This window comes from Hakea prostrata, chromosome 4 (genome assembly GCF_041222555.1).
Source record: "Hakea prostrata isolate BN-2017 chromosome 4, UWA_Hpros_2, whole genome shotgun sequence".
Lineage (NCBI taxonomy): Eukaryota > Viridiplantae > Streptophyta > Magnoliopsida > Proteales > Proteaceae > Hakea > Hakea prostrata.
Genome location: NC_142603.1, coordinates 5,947,224 through 5,964,005, shown reverse-complemented (window position 1 = coordinate 5,964,005; position 16,782 = coordinate 5,947,224). Strand labels below are relative to the sequence as shown.

The 16,782-nt window shown below is 39.3% G+C and overlaps 1 protein-coding gene and 1 pseudogene across 3 annotated transcripts; one reads left to right on the top strand and one right to left on the bottom strand.

The window, feature by feature from the left end:
* Positions 1-65: 65 nt before the first annotated feature.
* LOC149017367 (putative serine/threonine-protein kinase PBL21) lies at positions 66-5,125 on the bottom strand. Of its 3 annotated transcripts, XM_089151706.1 has the most exons (6): positions 4,846-5,125; positions 4,407-4,613; positions 4,146-4,318; positions 3,755-3,944; positions 1,877-2,268; positions 67-765 (listed from the first exon to the last, which is right to left on the bottom strand). In XM_089151706.1, exons 2-6 carry the CDS (start codon positions 4,507-4,509, stop codon positions 472-474), a joined length of 1,152 nt encoding a protein of 383 aa, XP_089007832.1. In that variant the 5' UTR covers positions 4,510-4,613; positions 4,846-5,125; the 3' UTR covers positions 67-471. The 3 variants fall into 3 exon arrangements, with proteins under 3 accessions (XP_089007833.1, XP_089007832.1, XP_089007831.1); XM_089151707.1 differs by having other exon boundaries at positions 66-765; positions 4,146-4,315; positions 4,407-5,125; XM_089151705.1 differs by having other exon boundaries at positions 4,407-5,125.
* Positions 5,126-14,069: 8,944 nt separating this feature from the next.
* On the top strand, positions 14,070-16,105 carry LOC149017366 (glycosyltransferase family 92 protein RCOM_0530710-like; annotated as a pseudogene).
* The last annotated feature ends 677 nt before the right edge of the window (positions 16,106-16,782 follow it).

Below are 16,782 nucleotides of genomic sequence, written 5' to 3'. Positions count from 1 at the left end.
AGTTTCTCTGCATGGCACTGACATGCTGTCCACCCTCATGGACATCACAGTCCATCGAAATACGAATAAGATGTCAAGTATTCACCTTTGGTAGAGTTAAAAATGGTAAGAAGTAACAGGACCAAAGCACAAAATCCTACTAAATTATATTAGTGCCTCAAAATCAGTTACATAGAGGTGTGTATTCTCACTTTACTTCTCCTTTCCTTTCTTGTCTATCCCTTCTCCCACCTTACCCTTTCCAGTCTCTCTCTTGCAATGATAATCAATGCATGAATACAAGCATATAGGATGACAGGAACTCTTATTACCTTATACTTATGCATCCTTTGAACAGCAACAGGGCTACATTCTCTGCTTCATCTTAATGTAGGAAGACCATCCTGTACAAACTGAAGCGGAAAAGAAAAATATTATATATATTACATGGCACCCCCAGATAAGATCTCTCATTCTTCTGCTTCATGACCTTCAACAAGACTTTCTAAGATCTGATCCCCGAGAAAACCTTCTAGTCGCTTGCCGTGGAGGTGATGGAGGACTGTATTTCACATTGCTGTTTGCCTCTTGTTTTTCAGGTTGAGAGGCCAAGTATTCCAAAGCAACAACGATATCCCCCATCAGAGGTCGAAATTTTGGCAGCTCTTGAAGGCACATCGCAGTCATGGAAATTGCATGGTGCAAAGAGCGAATGGGAAAACAGCCTTGCAGCAAGGGATCAACCAACTTAACAAACTTCTTTGGGTCTTTGAGGTAGGGACGAGACTGACGGAGGATTCAGATAACAGTAAGCAGATAAGAGTTAGGAAGTATATACCAAGTAGATGCAATTATATTCAATAATCTATCTTCCTGATGTCATTTGACATTTATAACTAACTCCATGGAGGTTTAAGTATTACAATCGGCAATCCTGAGGAGATCATGGACTGCTCAAGATTCAAAGGGGTTAGGCCTAATTGGAACTTATTATACATGAGGATATTGACATCTTATTTTATTCAATCCCTTAAGGTTCAAGTAAAATGACTGATCGGTCTTGAGAAAGTTGCTGACTATACTTCTGGTCCAGTTTCCTGAATAGGAAGTGGAAACATGCCCTAGATGAAGCATATTATCATAACAAAAGTTAAATAAAACATTAATAGTTTTAAAAGGATGAAAAGCCCACTAATTCAGAAGATAGCTGAAAAATCCATCCATCAGTACATATCAATTCCCTTGTTTGAGTATCTCTACAAGAGTACTGTTATAGAAATAGCAAATAAGCATTTAAAAGACATAGTTCCTGTAAGAAGGAACAAATTTGTGCAAGCTAAGAAGGGTAAGTTCTTTCTTACCAAAAAAAGAAGAAGGGTAATTCAATATATACCCATTTTGAGTTAGTTCTCATTCTACTTTGTGGACACATTATGTCACATTCTTTTGCAGGTCTCTGATTATATAGAAATGGATACTCACTTTGAAAAGATGAAGTGAAAGTGCAAGATAAAATACAAGAAGGTGCTTAGAACCGATGATCATGTATGGCCTAAACAGAGAAAGCCATATAGACTGTATAACCTTTTCTTTTCAGGGACGAAGTGTATAAATCTCACTGGCCATAAGTGTGGTCTCCAACCAGACCTAAAATCATATTTTTTATTGCCATTAGAGTAGAAGCTGTAGAACTGAAATCTAAAGAGGAATATTATACATATTCACACTTTCCCAGTGGCAGTTCGAGATTTACTACATATGTTAACCATTGATAAATTTTAGAACTTGGGCTGATATACAATCGCTCAAATATAACTAGTCCAACAACTAATAATTCCCCACACATTCTAATAAGGATATAATGAAAAAGGAAGAAAAAAAAGGTGGGGTAACTCACCCATGCAATCAGGTTCTGCTCTCCATGTGCCTTGGTGCTGTCAATTGCCTTCCTTCCTGTGATCAACTCCAACATAACCACACCAAACCCATAAACATCAGACTTGAGTGTTAGCTTCCCACTCATGGCATATTCTGGGGCACAGTAGCCATATGTCCCCATCACCCTTGTTGTAACATGACTTTTGTCACCGACAGGACCCAATTTGGCAAGACCAAAATCAGACAGCTTGGGGTTAAAGTCATCATCCAATAAAATATTTGAAGACTTCAAATCACGGTATATAACAGGTGGATTTGCCTTGCAGTGCAGATACTCAAGGCCCCGAGCAGCTCCATAGGCAATCTTCATTCTTGTATTCCAATCCAGTGCCTTTTCACCAGGTTCCAGATCTGAAATCAAAGCAGAAGTGGTTGTTTGATGGAAGGATATGATAGAGGCACCATTTCATCAAAAGAAAAGCTTAAAAACTCATACCACCAGAACTTCTTTCTCTGAAGTGATTCTATGAGCACATCAAGCTATGTTCTAACCACGATTTTTCAACACAAGGCAGTTTACAGGACACTTTAAAACCTTTTGCACATTATTGTACTTTCATTTTTATCTTTACCCAACTTCAAAACATGGGAATATCCCTGTTGATAGAACCTAGAAGTAAACTACAATGATTTAAATTGCCCAACTTAATCAAGGTATAAAGCAATGATTTTGGTCTTCCATTTGGTTTTGTACATACACCAAGCATATGACCACCAAAAAATAATCATTAAAAGAATTAAAGCAAAAAATAAATAGACATAACCACAAGTAAGTTCATATATAGGGAAATATTAAAGCATAAGAATAGAATAATGCTGTGTTTTACAGTTATAATACCTATCCATATATCTTCCATGAAAATATATACATACTTTTTTAGTCTTTTGAGCAAAGTGGTTGTGAAGAGCTAAAAGCTTCAATATAACTTGAATATACACCAAGATTGAGTTGATTTCCCTCGTGGATAGTTTTATTACCAGAATTCAGAACTTCCGTAGATAAGTGCTTTCTAGCCATAGGAAGAAGGCCTTCAATTAGAAATTGAGTATAAAGGTCCAATCAAACCCTTGTTATAATCCATAACAGTCTGTTTGTAACCCAAAAACACAGTTTGTAAATAAAGTGAAGGCATGGACCAAGTGCTTACAGGAAGACAAGGAAAAAGAGCATCCCAGCACATAAGGCTCCCATTACTGCAGGGTGTGGAAGGGACTAATGTATTCAGACTTAACCCATACTTTGCAGGAAAGGCTAAAGGCTGTTTAGAACCCACAACCTACGGCTCAACTACAAATTATAAAGAGAAAGATACAACCACAGTAGATTTAGGGACTGGAAAGATATGCCAGGTGACAGCTCAAATGGAGCCAAATTCTGGGGACAAAAGGTAAAAGCTAAGAGTCAAAATAGCAAAGAAATTTGCTGTTTTGCCCCCTCTGACCATCTAATGACTCTTAAAGTGTCTGATTAAGCACTTGACTGGGTTGCAGTGATATTTTATATCTAACAACTCTGTGCGTGTCTCTTATGTATGTGCATGTATTTGTGCATGTGTGAGCTTTTTTTCTTTGGGGGTGGGGTAGGGTCTGTAGAAGTGGAAAGCAAGGAGAGAACCACAATTCTTTGACTCTGAACGGAATCAATCAAGAACATCAAATGAAGAATAAATGAATACATCAATCTAGGATTTCACAAAGTTGGATACATAATTCGACGGATTTTCTTCACTTGAATGTTTAATGTATGAGAGTAAAGACTGCTCAACAAACACAACAGTTATAAATCCAGTAATATAAAGAAGAAATTTAGCAAAAGTGGAAGTCTATTTGCGCTTACCGAACAGATGATATTCTAAACTTCCCATTGACATGTACTCATAAACTAAGAGCCTTTGATCTCCATCTGTACAATAACCAATCAAGTTGACAAGATTGGGATGGTGCAGAAGACTCAACATAAGAACCTCCACAATGAATTCCTGATTCCCTTGAAGGCCATCTTGATCAAGTTGCTTGACAGCAACAATCTGCTCAACACATACTGGACTCAGAATAACATCCATTACCCATAAATTCCAAAAAAGAAAGAATCAATTTCAATCTCAAAGCGTCACGAGAATCTGCATTTCTAAGGATTGCATTCATTTAAATAAATTGTCTCCAAACTTTCCAGTGATGAAAAATGAAGAATGAAGGATGAAGAAGTGGCATAAAGTTGATAAACTTGCCTGTCCTGTATCTAAGCGTCCCTTATAAACCCTTCCGAATCCCCCTTCCCCGAGAAAATTATTAGGCTTGAAGTTACGCGTCGCGGTTGCAAGTTCACGAAATGTGAAGCTACGAGCATTTGAATGTAAGTTGTTGTCTTTACCACTTGAGTAGCTTCCTTCTCTGCTACCTTCTGCATATGCAAGAAGAATCAAGATAAATGAAATCTCCAAAAAACATGTTTTCGGAAACAATGTGGCACGAGAAGAGAACACAGATACCAGAAAAATCAACCGAAGAGCGAGATTTGGGTCGAAGGCCGTTACTATCTTGAAGTTTGTTAAGAAGCTTCCGGCTAGGACTCATGCAAGAAAAGCAACTCATTTGTGTAGCAGAAATTCCAATAAAAATTCAAAAACCCAATATGCTGCTGCTGCTGCAAGGACAATGAGAAGCTCTGGTAATCCAAACCGGACAAAATAGAGTCTCTATTTTGTCCGTGGAAACCAGAGATCGAAAAACAAAGAGGAAAGGAAATTCATATTTCAAATTTGATATTTCCTAACCCTGTATAAGAAGAATTAAGTATGAGAAAATAGATAATCACCCCAGAAAAAAAGGAGAAAAAAAAACCAATCTTTTAAAGTGAAATTTTACAGAAATCAAACTGAAATAGCGCAGAAGGAGAAACCGCGTTTGTTAGATTCTAAGTTAACACACATTCAGATTCAGAAATGGCGGTAATAAAGGGTGAATGACGGTTTTCCACGCATGGCTTTGTACTATTTTTGGGGACGGTTTCAAACTCCATTTTTTATGCCAGATTCATCAACAATCTCTATCTCTCTCTTTCCTCCTCCTCCTCCTCCTCCTTCTTCTTCTTCTTCTTCTTCTTCTTCTTCTCTTTCTATGGTTCTCTCATCTTTCTTTTGTGGGCCTTTTTTCCTAACTAACATGATTGTTGCAGGTCGCTCTCCATCACCCTCTCTCTCTCTCTCTTTCTGTCTCGTTTTCTCTTTCCCTTCTCATCAGAAATTTAAACATTTCCGTTTGACGTTTCCAAATTACCTTGTTGCCCTCTGTTCATCATTTTTGCTGGTCCAATCTCACACAAACCCTCAAAACTCTGGCCGGTTCTAGACCAAACCTAGACATAAATTTTCATGAATCAAAGAGTTTAAGGAGTAACTCCTCGACCCAAAAGAGAAGAGCCAATAAGAAATTATTTAAAAAATTCGACAACAAAGAAAAGGCTAAGTGTGGATATTTCACACTGAAAAAAAGACGGTTTTAAAAAAAGAAGCAGGAAGGGGGGCATGGCCGCCCTTAGCCCTCAAGGTGTGTGGACTCCCCTGACAGCCTTAAAACCACAAATTATGTGGGGCCCACAAGTAAAAAATAATAAAATAAAATAAAAACTCCATCACCCTAATCATGTGGTGCTCTCTATTATTCGCAGTCAGATCCCCCAGAATCTCATCGCTCTGCTTTATTAAGTAGGAGGTCATTTCATCCCTCACACTCTTTCGCGAGAAACTTTTTCTCCATTTTTCACCCACAATGATGTTGGCACATATTCTCACTTAAGGAATGATGATATCACATTAATATAATTATTTTATAATGATAATAGTGACTTTAATTTGTAAAAGTAAAATATGGCAACTATACAAAATTCTAATGGGTAGCCAAAAAATTTCTTTTAGATCCAAGCTTAAAAGGTGGAGGGACCATTGGACCTAGGGAATCATTATTTCTTCCAATCCAAACCAATAATTTAGTTTTAAAAATTTATTATCAAAAATTCTCTACGTATCTCTCTTGTTTTGTATACGAAAATAACCTTCCAAAACAGTTCTAAAAATTAGAAACAGAACCAAATGGTGCCTGGGAGAAATTCTATTTTCTACCTACCCATTTGAGGCATTAATAGTATAACTGAATCTTTTTCCTTCCTGCGCTTCATGTTTCAAAGGAATTATATGCCAAGATGTGACTATCTCTTCCTAGTACAAACCTTGAAATAGATGAAGTAGTGAATGTGATGTAGTTGTGGGCCCAATTTGATTGACAGGCCCACACTGGGTCCACTTCCTGATGTATAGACATTGACATGGGCTTTTTATCTGCCAATGCCAGCTCTAACTGGGCCACCTTTGGACCTATAAAGGGTGGGTTGTTCAAACGAATCATTTCCAATGGTAAGTGTCAAGATCAATTTGGGGCCCATGGTTCTCGGCATCAGAATCTGGTATGGAATCCGCTCTGGATCTCTCGTATCGGTCTTCTTAGTGTCAGTTTATCCTAAACCCAAGCAATTGGGGATCCGCTGAGAATCGGGTGTCGGGGATTGCCGAAACGCACCACCCGATCCACTACCGATCACTAAAATTGTAGATGGACTTAGAGTTTCATGAAATGGGCCCTAGTATTCACTTTCTCGTCACGTTATGGTTCAAGACCTGATTCCTGAAGAGTGACTTTCATGTATGGGCCTCCTCTCGAGTTGGCCCAAAAGTTTTATTCCTGCTTTACGTGTCACGTGCTGATTCGTTTGATCTAAATTTGTATGGTGCAAAGTCTATCAGGTAGGACTTTTGCTTATTGGCTTGAGGAGTCAGATCTCTCTCAAGCCTTTTTATGGTGACAAATAGGTCAATGTGGGCCCGCGTGATGGAGGTAGCACATGTGAGATGGCCCTCTTATACTAATTTTATCTTCAATCTAAGATTTGCTAAAAATATTCCTGAGAGGTAAATGTATATTTTGTAGTTTTCAGTAAAATAAATTTACCAAAAACATAAGAGACTCATGATGTAATAATTTTTTGTTGTTATGGGCTTTCGGGGTGCTAGGAAATGGGCCTGTCCAATCCAAATGTTATCCACCAGATAGGGATGTCAAAATCTAACCCAATAACTTACGTTATGGGCCTGTGAAATCCAAGTCTCTGAATTGCACAACTTGATCAAGATAAATTTTTTCAGAAATTTCTCCCTAATCTAGATTTTTTGTTTTTTTTGGGGGTCAATGTCTAGATTCTCAATGGTCTATAATCTATATTTAATATATTTAACAGATGCTAAGAAAATATTTAATAATATGTCATCATCCTTATAGAACTACTTTTCCATTTTTAGAGCTGGAGGTCCAAATTAAAACCCAATAAGAGGTTTAGGTTTGTGTTCTAATTTGTCAATTTGGATATTGTTAGAAATTTTATATTAAATATAGGCATAAATATAGCTGAACAGATGTGTAAATAAATTTTACCATTAAATCTATTGAATTAAAGATGATCTAGATTTAATCATACTAAATTTAATGGTAAAATTTTTAGAACCGTTCAACTAAGCAATTTACATGGCGTTCAGCCACCGTTTTTTCCGCCCATTTCAGATTTAGCAAACCAACAAATGTTTGATAGTCTATAAATGTGAAAACTCACTAAAATAGGGTCCAAGATCCAATTGGATCAGACCCAACAGGAATAAACTAAACAATAATGGGGTTAACACCAACACCATGTATGCTTTTAGAATATCTGGAAGGAATGTCAAATGATTCATCAATCACAACGGCATATTTGACATGCAGTCACTAGAATGATTTATTTAATTTTGTTAATGCAGGGTTGGTAGAGTGGTAAGATCCATACTTCTCAGTGGAGAGGTCATGGGTTTGACTCGTGCGGACGATAAGCATCTGCTGAGGATGTAATCAAGGTGCGCGCAAGCTGTCCCGAATGAACCTCAGATACCCAAAAAAAAATTTATTTAATTTTTAAAAACACATAAATTTTCCCTTTGGGAGACTCAACAAAAGGCATTTTCTAGACTTGCATTTAGGAAAAATATATTAGATAGAATGTTATAAGTCTATTATATGAATTTATCACTGGTTTTGTTTCAAATCATTTCCACTTAATTTATACATATTTATAAATCTATGTTCAGGAAAACGGCAAGGAACTTGTTTCAACAATAGTCAATAATTATATAAATCATCACCAAAGGATTGGCTCAATTGGTAATAATTAATGCCTTTCAGTGAAAATGTTAGGATTTGATTCGTCCTTGTAGTATATGCAGTGGTCCACACCCTCAATATTATATAGCAGGGTGTCTCTCCTGCATCAACACCCCTCCAATTGCAAAGTCCGATGCATCTGTGTGCACCTCGAAGGGCTTGCTATAGTCTGGCAAGGCAAGCACCGCTTCCTCCATTACCGCCTTCTTGAGGTCCTCAAAGACTTGTTGGCACCACTCTTTGACTTTTAAAATAGCTCCGGGGACCGGTTACAACACTTTTAATACAGGTTAAGTGGAAGACCATTGCCGCACCTTAGTAATGTATATGTATATGGTATAAAAAAATGTCTTCATTGGCCATTATTAATGCAATACTTGAAATCATTTCTTCTAACTTATTATCTTTATTTGTTAGAATGAGATTTATCTGGCCAGTTTACATGTGTCTTGACTGCACTTCAAGAATAATCTTAGAATTATTTAAAGGGATAATTATTATTGCATTTATGTACTTTGGTTTTATTACTAATCAAACCCTATTATTAATGGATTAATTACTTTTGCCCCTCTCACTTCTAACTGTGTTAGTAGTTGAAGTAGTTGTTAACATTGAATATGTAATGTCTATTTTGCCCTTCATTAAAATTAAGAACTCAAAAATATGACATTATCTTCATTTATAGAAACCATATTGAATGTCAATTATATCCTTAAAATCTTATATTTTAAAATCAATTTTAGATTTAAAAGAGTATATCCAGATCATCCCTAACTTCATCAAAATGTGCATCAAATTGATGGAAGTTTTACAGACAAAAGGGACCCAACATTAGTTAATAATCCACTAAAGGAATTCACACATAAAAAACTCTGATACTAAATTAGAATTTCTTTTGATAGTTAGAATTTCGTTTGAGAGATAATTCAATTGAGAGTGAATTCTTCCACACTCAAATCATGAGTAGGAGATGTATATTAATATTATTTGAATTACAATTCAAATATTTGAAGTTGCGTTACAACGTGTTTACAATCTTAAATATATTCCACTCTAATTCCAAATAAATTAAAAGTCTTAAACTCTTTTTTTTTTTTACAAAATAGGGTCAAAACAAAGCACAACTCTTGTGAAAAGTCATTTCATGTGGGGATTATTGAAAAAGACCACTCTCTCCTCCAATTAGCCCCTTCTTAGACAACCAATCAGCAGCCATGTAATTTTGACAACTCAAATGACCAAATCTAACATGGCCTTGAGAAGCATATAGACAATAAATTTCAGCAACTAATCTTCCCATCAATCCTTGCTCGTTAACTTCTGGGTCCACTAACCTTATCGCCTTCAGTGAGTCTATTTCTATTTGGAGTGACCATGCTCCCATATCCAGCATATCCAACGCTACCTTTACCCTTTCTTTGAAGGGGTGCATTTCCGCCTCTACTACATCGCATAGAGGAATCTTGATAGCAAATCCTCCTCTGGACAAGCCTACTTGATCCCGGATCACCCCAACTAATTGAGCATAGCACTCCTTCACATTCACAGCACATCCGTGTTGCACTTAAACCATCATCTTCTAAGGCATGTCCACCCTAAAACTTTCAACTCTTTACTCGGTTCAAGAACAAAACTTCGGCATGCTGTCCAAACTTCCTTATAAGAGGGCTTCGGCATGTTGTCCAAGTTTCCTTATAAGAAATTGTAGGGTACATACAAATCGGCCAATCTTTGCTCCATTTGGCAGCAAACCCGCAGATATTGATATTGGCATAAATCCATTCCACCTTTGTACCTAAAAAATCATATTTAAACTCTCTTTACTTATTTTCAATTTGTACATTTCTTCCAAAATAAAACAAATTAAACTAAATAAATAAAATCAACTCTACACATGTTGTGTTATGATTGAAACTTGAAAGCAACAACAATTATATTCCAAAAACATCATCTCTCTTAATAAGGGGAAAAAAAAACAAACCTGCCACGAACCACATAAATTTTTTTTTCTTCCAATTTTTGGGGTCAACAGGTCGAACCATATTAACGTGTGAGGCACGAAGCGTACCTGGTATTACGTTTTCTCCATTTTACTGATTCTCCAACGCCGCCTACACGCCCCGGGGCCCCGTGGGGGCCCCCCGCAGCCCACCCAACCCCCCCCCCCCCCCCCCCCCCCCCCCCCCCCCCCCCCCCCCCCCCTTCCCCCCCCCTTTCTCCTTTTTTTTCCCTCCCCCCCCCCCCCCCCCCCCCCCCCCCCCCCCCCCCCCCCCCCCCCGCCCGGAGGCGTTGGTGCGTGAGGTCGGCAGCCGGACCGGAAAAAATCTAGCCAGAACCTCCTTTCTGGCTTCGACCTTGAAAGCAGCGGGCGCCGACAAGAAGGGGCCACAGGCCGGGGGGATAGGGGCAAGGGGCAGGGGCCCCGAGCGACGACGCGCGCACGGGCCGGAGGGGAAGAGGCAAGGGCCGCGCGGGACGGGGGGAAGAAGCGCCAAAGCAAGGAAGATGGCACGGAACAGGACTCTAACGGTAAGAGCTTGAATGATAGATGTTATGAGGAGAAGAAGGATAAGAGCTGCACAGAGACAGATGGAGGGGTAAAAGCCAAAGAGTTGGATGACTTTAACGGACGGGAAACAAAAAAATGGAGTGGGTAAAAGTGGATAAAGTTTAAAAATGATGTGGTGGATGTTAAAGAGGGGTGATAGGATTATGCTACAAGCTTGTAAGGAGAAAGAGTGAAATAAGGCAAGCACCCAAGGGACAGATGAAAGCAAGCAGAATTTGGGAAAAAGGGTGGAGGAAATGCAAGGAGAAAGATACAAGGAGGTGATTAATGGACATATTGGAAAAGACAAGAGGATATGAGAGTGTCATGGAGGTATGGTTTGGAGAAAGGAATGGAGGGATTTCAGTTTTGGTTCTGCTACTGCTTTTGATCTATCTATCTATAAATACTCCTACTTCAAAGGAGATGAGCATTAATTACTCAAAGTGGGTGAAGCCAAAAGATTCTCCAACGAAGGAGTGATTGGGCAAGGATGCAGGTGATACGGGGAAAGCACGCCAACATGACTTGTGGTCTTGGATATGTGCTTAGTCCCAAGAACACATAAAAGGTCTAAGGTAAACATCCGAATAAGATGGTGGAATTTGAAAGGAGAGTACCTAAACCCGAATGAAGTAGTCAAACAGGAAATGGGATTTTAAGGGGTACCAATGCAATGTGGAATGAGATGGCATGTGTTTAGAAGGTGGCTAAGGATGTTCTAGGTGAACAAAGGAAGATCCATCTTATGAGAGACGTGGGGTGGGATAGTGAGGCAAGCGCCATTAGGAATAAAGGCTAGTTTTAGACATGGCAAGAACTAAGGATGTTGAGGATCTTCAAAGGTATAGGTTGATAGAAATGAAGCTAGAAAACGGGAAGCAGGGAAAGAAAGTTGAAGAGTTTACAATAGTTGGGCACAAAGGAGGGGAAAACTATTTAAAGATGCTAAGATGAGGGATAGGCAGAGTAGAGATCTTGACCATGTTAGATGTATTAAAAATGGAGATGGTAAAGTATTAGTTTGTGAGGAGGATATTAGAAAGATGGGAAACCTATTCTCTAGTTTACAAATGAGCATTCTCAAGCACTATGTTTGGACGATTACACTTCCCAAGGCACGGTGCCGAACAATACGAGAATTTCGATGTCCGAGGTAAGAAGCTAGGAGGATGAAACGCAAGACACAAGGTCCCGATGAAACCCAATTGAAGTATGGAAGAGCTTGGAACCCATGGACTAGTTTGGTTGACTAAGTTGTTTAATAAGATTATGAGCACGGGGAAAGCGGATGATTGGAGGAGAAGTGTTGTGGTTCCAATTTACAAAATAAAGGAGATATTCAAAGTTGTAATAACTATAGAGGCATTAAATGATGAGCCATACGATGAAATTTGGGAGAGAATAATTGAAACCCGGGAGACACAACTCGCGGAGAACCAATGGGTAGCGGGAGACCAACGGAGGCTATTTACTTAATTAGGAGACTTATGGAAAGGTATAGAAAATGTAGGAAAGACCTTCATATGGTATTTATTGACCTAGAAAAAGCATGATAGAGTCCCAGGCGTTAATTTGCAAGTACTAGAGAAAGAAGTGTTGCAAGTAAATATGTAGATATAGTTAAGGATATGTATGATGGTTCGGTGACTGTGTTGACGTGGGGGGACAAAGTAAGGAATTCCGATAACGGGGCCATCAAGGGTCAACTTTAGCCCATATCTATTTGCACGGTAATGGATGAATTAACCAAAGACATCAAGATGAGGTCCCGGTGTATGCTTTTTGCGGATGATATTGTGTTGATTGATGAGACCCAAGTGGGGATTAATACCAAATTAGAATCATGGAGAGTAGCTGGAATCAAAGGCTTAAACTAGTAGATCGAAGACGAATATCTAGTTTGTAACTTAGCATGATCGGGATGATGAAGTGGTGATACTGACGATAAAGAGATTCCTCGAGTGATTGTTTTAGGTACCAGGTTCAATCATAAGTAAAGAGGTGATTTGAAGATGAGGTTTCCCAAAGAATTAAATAGGGTGGATGAAGTGGAGAGGTGCACCGGGTCTTATGTGATCGGATTCCATTAAAGCAAGGAAAATTATAGGACCGGACCGTATGATGTACGGTGCGAGTGGGGAAAGACAATAGATAAACGAGGAATGAGAGCTAAGATGGATGAGTGGCAAAACTGGATGGATAGATAAGAAACGATCATATTAGAGTTGGTCGGGAGTTGCCCCATAAGTGATAAGCTAGAGAAAGTCGTTGGTGGCACGGCCACGTCAACGGAGACCTATAAAGCTCGTGAGAGTGATATAATCCAATGAGGACGAAGAGCGGGTGACCAGATAACCGGAGAGTGGTGAAAGGATATGTTAGCTGCCGTCTGCTGGCCGACACCGATTGGAGGGCAAGAATCCATGTGCCGACCCCATTAGTCGGGAAAAGCTTATTGTTGTTGTTGTTTGTTGTTGATCTCAAAATTCTCCACTTTGGGGGGGGGGGGGGGGGGGGGACATTTTTTTGTGTTTTTTTAAAAAAAAAAAAAAAAAAAAAAATTTTTTTTTTTTTTGTAGAGAAAAAAAAAAAAAAAAAAAAGAAGAAGGGGTGGATAAAATCACAAGCAAATTAGTAGCAACAAACAAAGACTGGGTAAATCAGAGACTCAATGTTTCTCCAAAAGCCTGAAGTGAAAACTCAAGAATACTTACTTTATTTACCATGATCTGAGTTGGGTATATATAATAGGTGAATTAGGATGGAGTTTGATTTGAAATCTATATTCCAATATGTTTAAGAAAAAATGTTTGATTTGTATTGTAACTAATGAGTCTGTTTTGGACTCTCAATGAAGTAATTCGACGATATCTTGGTTTGTTAGTGGTTCGACCAAATGAAGGTTGACCACCTTCGACCGAGTCGTGATTATCGATCTGATTTGGTTCTAACAATATCAAATATATTAGTCACGTCTATACATTATAAAATGTGACATTGATCAGTGATTTTAAGAGAATTATTGTACCGTACTTGTTAATGTAATTTAGTACAATCTAGTAGATAAACAGTTGTATTCACTATAGATATGTATTGACTAGTATCATATGGTATTATATTTTAAACCATTTTGTGAGAAAATAAAAAGGCGAATACTGATTATTTACTAATCAGATTCAAATCTTTATTAGATATTTTATGGGTAGGTTAAATGTTTAATCTGACACCGACATAGTCTTCCAAGCTTTCTTGGCATAATATGATTCGTTAACAGCAAATCACTGATCTCCAAATCTGAGTTAACCTGTATAGATTACACGTTTTCATCAAGGTGAAGACCAAACAACACAAATCCTTCCTTAATAAATCCTTCATTTATGATCTTTGTTTAAATACAAATTCAGTTTTATATGCCATACGTTTTGTTTTCCATTTATGTTTTCTTAATTACTGAGTTCCAATTCGTCTTCGTTTCCTGAATTGGAGACTCTGTTTTTGTAATTTCTGATTTCTTCAGTTCTGTAGAACTCCGATGGAAGATCACTGAATCTGACTCGAATTCTATTGGAGTCATATCATCACCAACACATACACTACCTAAGGATTACAATTCATTTCCTTCATTCTCTAAAATTTCTCTGAAAACAATGATTCGCCGGCAGACCAGAACGGCTGTTCTGTTCATGCTGATTACCATTGTTCTGTCTGCTTCTTTTCTATTCTCTATACACTATTCATTACCCATTAAAGAAATTCGTCCAAACTCGGTGGTGATCCGCAGGAACCACCATTCTTCAAAGAATACCCACTTGGCAATCTCTACAGAAAACGAAATAAACAGAGTTCGCCCGTCCATTTCTGATCCCATTACTGTCTCTGTTCTCTTACCAGACTGGGAAGTCCTCCTCGCTCATTTCGCCGGATAGTTCGTCATCGTTTCAGGCGGCCGGCGGCGGGCACTATTGCCTCTTCCACAACAACGAGACTTCTCCGGCGAAACCAGCCGGAATATTACCTTCCACCAAACTCGCCACCTTCCAGTGTCATCTCCCCAGAAACGTCCGCCGTAACCGTTCCCTGTTGCAACCGATTCTAACGAAGCAGCGAGAGGTTTCGCGAGTGAACTCGTCGGAATCGCCCAAGTTGCTTCGATGGAGTTCACTTGCATACGAATCGATCTCGACGGAAAAAGACGTCATCTTGTTCGCCAAAGGCGTTAACTACCGTCAGGGCTCAAGCCGTTCTCCGGCGGAGCTCCGCTGCCTATTCGGCGGCGATGACTTCGGCAACGGCGGCGTGTTAACCAACGTCACCAGCTCCTTGCAAGAAGTGTTTCGGTGTCACCACCCTGACGAAAATGCCCTCGCTTACTTGTCCAATGGCGGGAACCAGAAAGAGATTAAAGTTTCTCTCCAGTTCCAGTCAGAGGAGAAGGAGAAGGTGTTAGTGTTACCATCCGTGGCGTACTACACACACTGGCGCAAGCCAGCAGAAGCAGCTCTTCGAGAGAAGTCGCTAATTTGCGCATGTACGATGGTGTACAACGTGGGCAAGTTTTTGAAAGAGTGGGTTCTGTATCATTCCAAGCTCGGCGTCGAGAAGTTCTTCTTGTACGACAACGGGAGCGGCGACGCTTTAGAAGAAGTGGTTGCAGAGCTTCTCCTCCGCCGTGAATCATACAATAACGTGACGATCGAGATATTATCATGGCCATGGCCGAAGACACAAGAAGCTGGATTTTCACATTGTGCATTGCATGCTAGAGACTCGTGTTCATGGATGGCTTACATCGATGTGGATGAATTCATCTTCTCTCCTTCATGGATCAATTCTTCAGAACCATCCACTAAAATGCTGAAATCCTTGTTGCCTTCTCCATCACCATCGTTTTCAAACTCTTCAGACCTGCAAGTAGGGCAAATAGGAATACAGTGCCTTGAGTTCGGTCCATCGAACCAGATATCGAACCCGGTTCAAGGAGTGACCCAGGGTTATACCTGTCGGAGAAGGGCGGACCAGAGACATAAATCCATGGTTCTATTAGAAGCGGTGGATGAATCCTTAATGACCGTGATCCACCATTTCCGGTTGAAGGAAGGTTATGGATCGAAGTGGTTGAGTTTGAGAGAAGGAGTGGTGAACCACTATAAGTACCAGGTGTGGCCGGAATTTAAGAATAAGTTCCGGCGGCGGGTTTCGGCTTATGTGGCGGATTGGAGAGACGAGACCAACCCTAATTCTAAGGATAGGACACCCGGATTGGGTTTTCTACCGGTCCAACCAGATGGGTGGGCCAACAAGTTCTGTGAGGTGAATGATACGAGATTAAAGGAGCTTACAAAGAGATGGTTTGGGTTGAAGTCGAGAACCGGGTTCAAGATGGCTTGGCAGGATGGGTGAGAAACAGTAGGGAGGTCTAGCTGGGTAACGTAGACATACTGCACATACAAAGATGAATAGAAGTAATTGGAATTGTTTTTTTAACCCATTTTTTACACCCTTTATGTCATAATTATCAGGATTAGATTTGGGTTCATTGTATTAGATCGTAGTTGATATATGTCAATTTGCATTAGATCCTAGGATTAGGAAATATATCAGCCGATTTTGTCAATGTTCCTCTATTCTTAATATCATCTCTTTAGTTGTAAAAGAAGGGATACTTATGGGGATAATAATTGAAAGAAATAGATTTTTTTTTCCTCTTGGAAGAAACATTTTGGTCCGTAAATTTAGGAAACACATCCTATGCACGGTTGTGTAGTGCACATATATGCTAAATAACTGGCTAAGAAAACAAAGAAACTACAAGGCTATTATGGACATCTTAAATTTGAAATCAAGTTATAAATCTCATCTAGTTATTTGGTACATATGTGCACTTTGTGCACAACACAACAAAGAACTTTGTGTCTCATAAAAGATGGAAAATCCACTTAGTTATGGTCTGATCCTTGGTTGGATGGAGGGACGCACATGATAGTATGCCAATTACCCAAGCTTTGGGAGGAAGGATCTGTAGACCCTATGATTATGGAGCATTGGGATGAAATTACGAGCATTTGTCTCTATCCTCG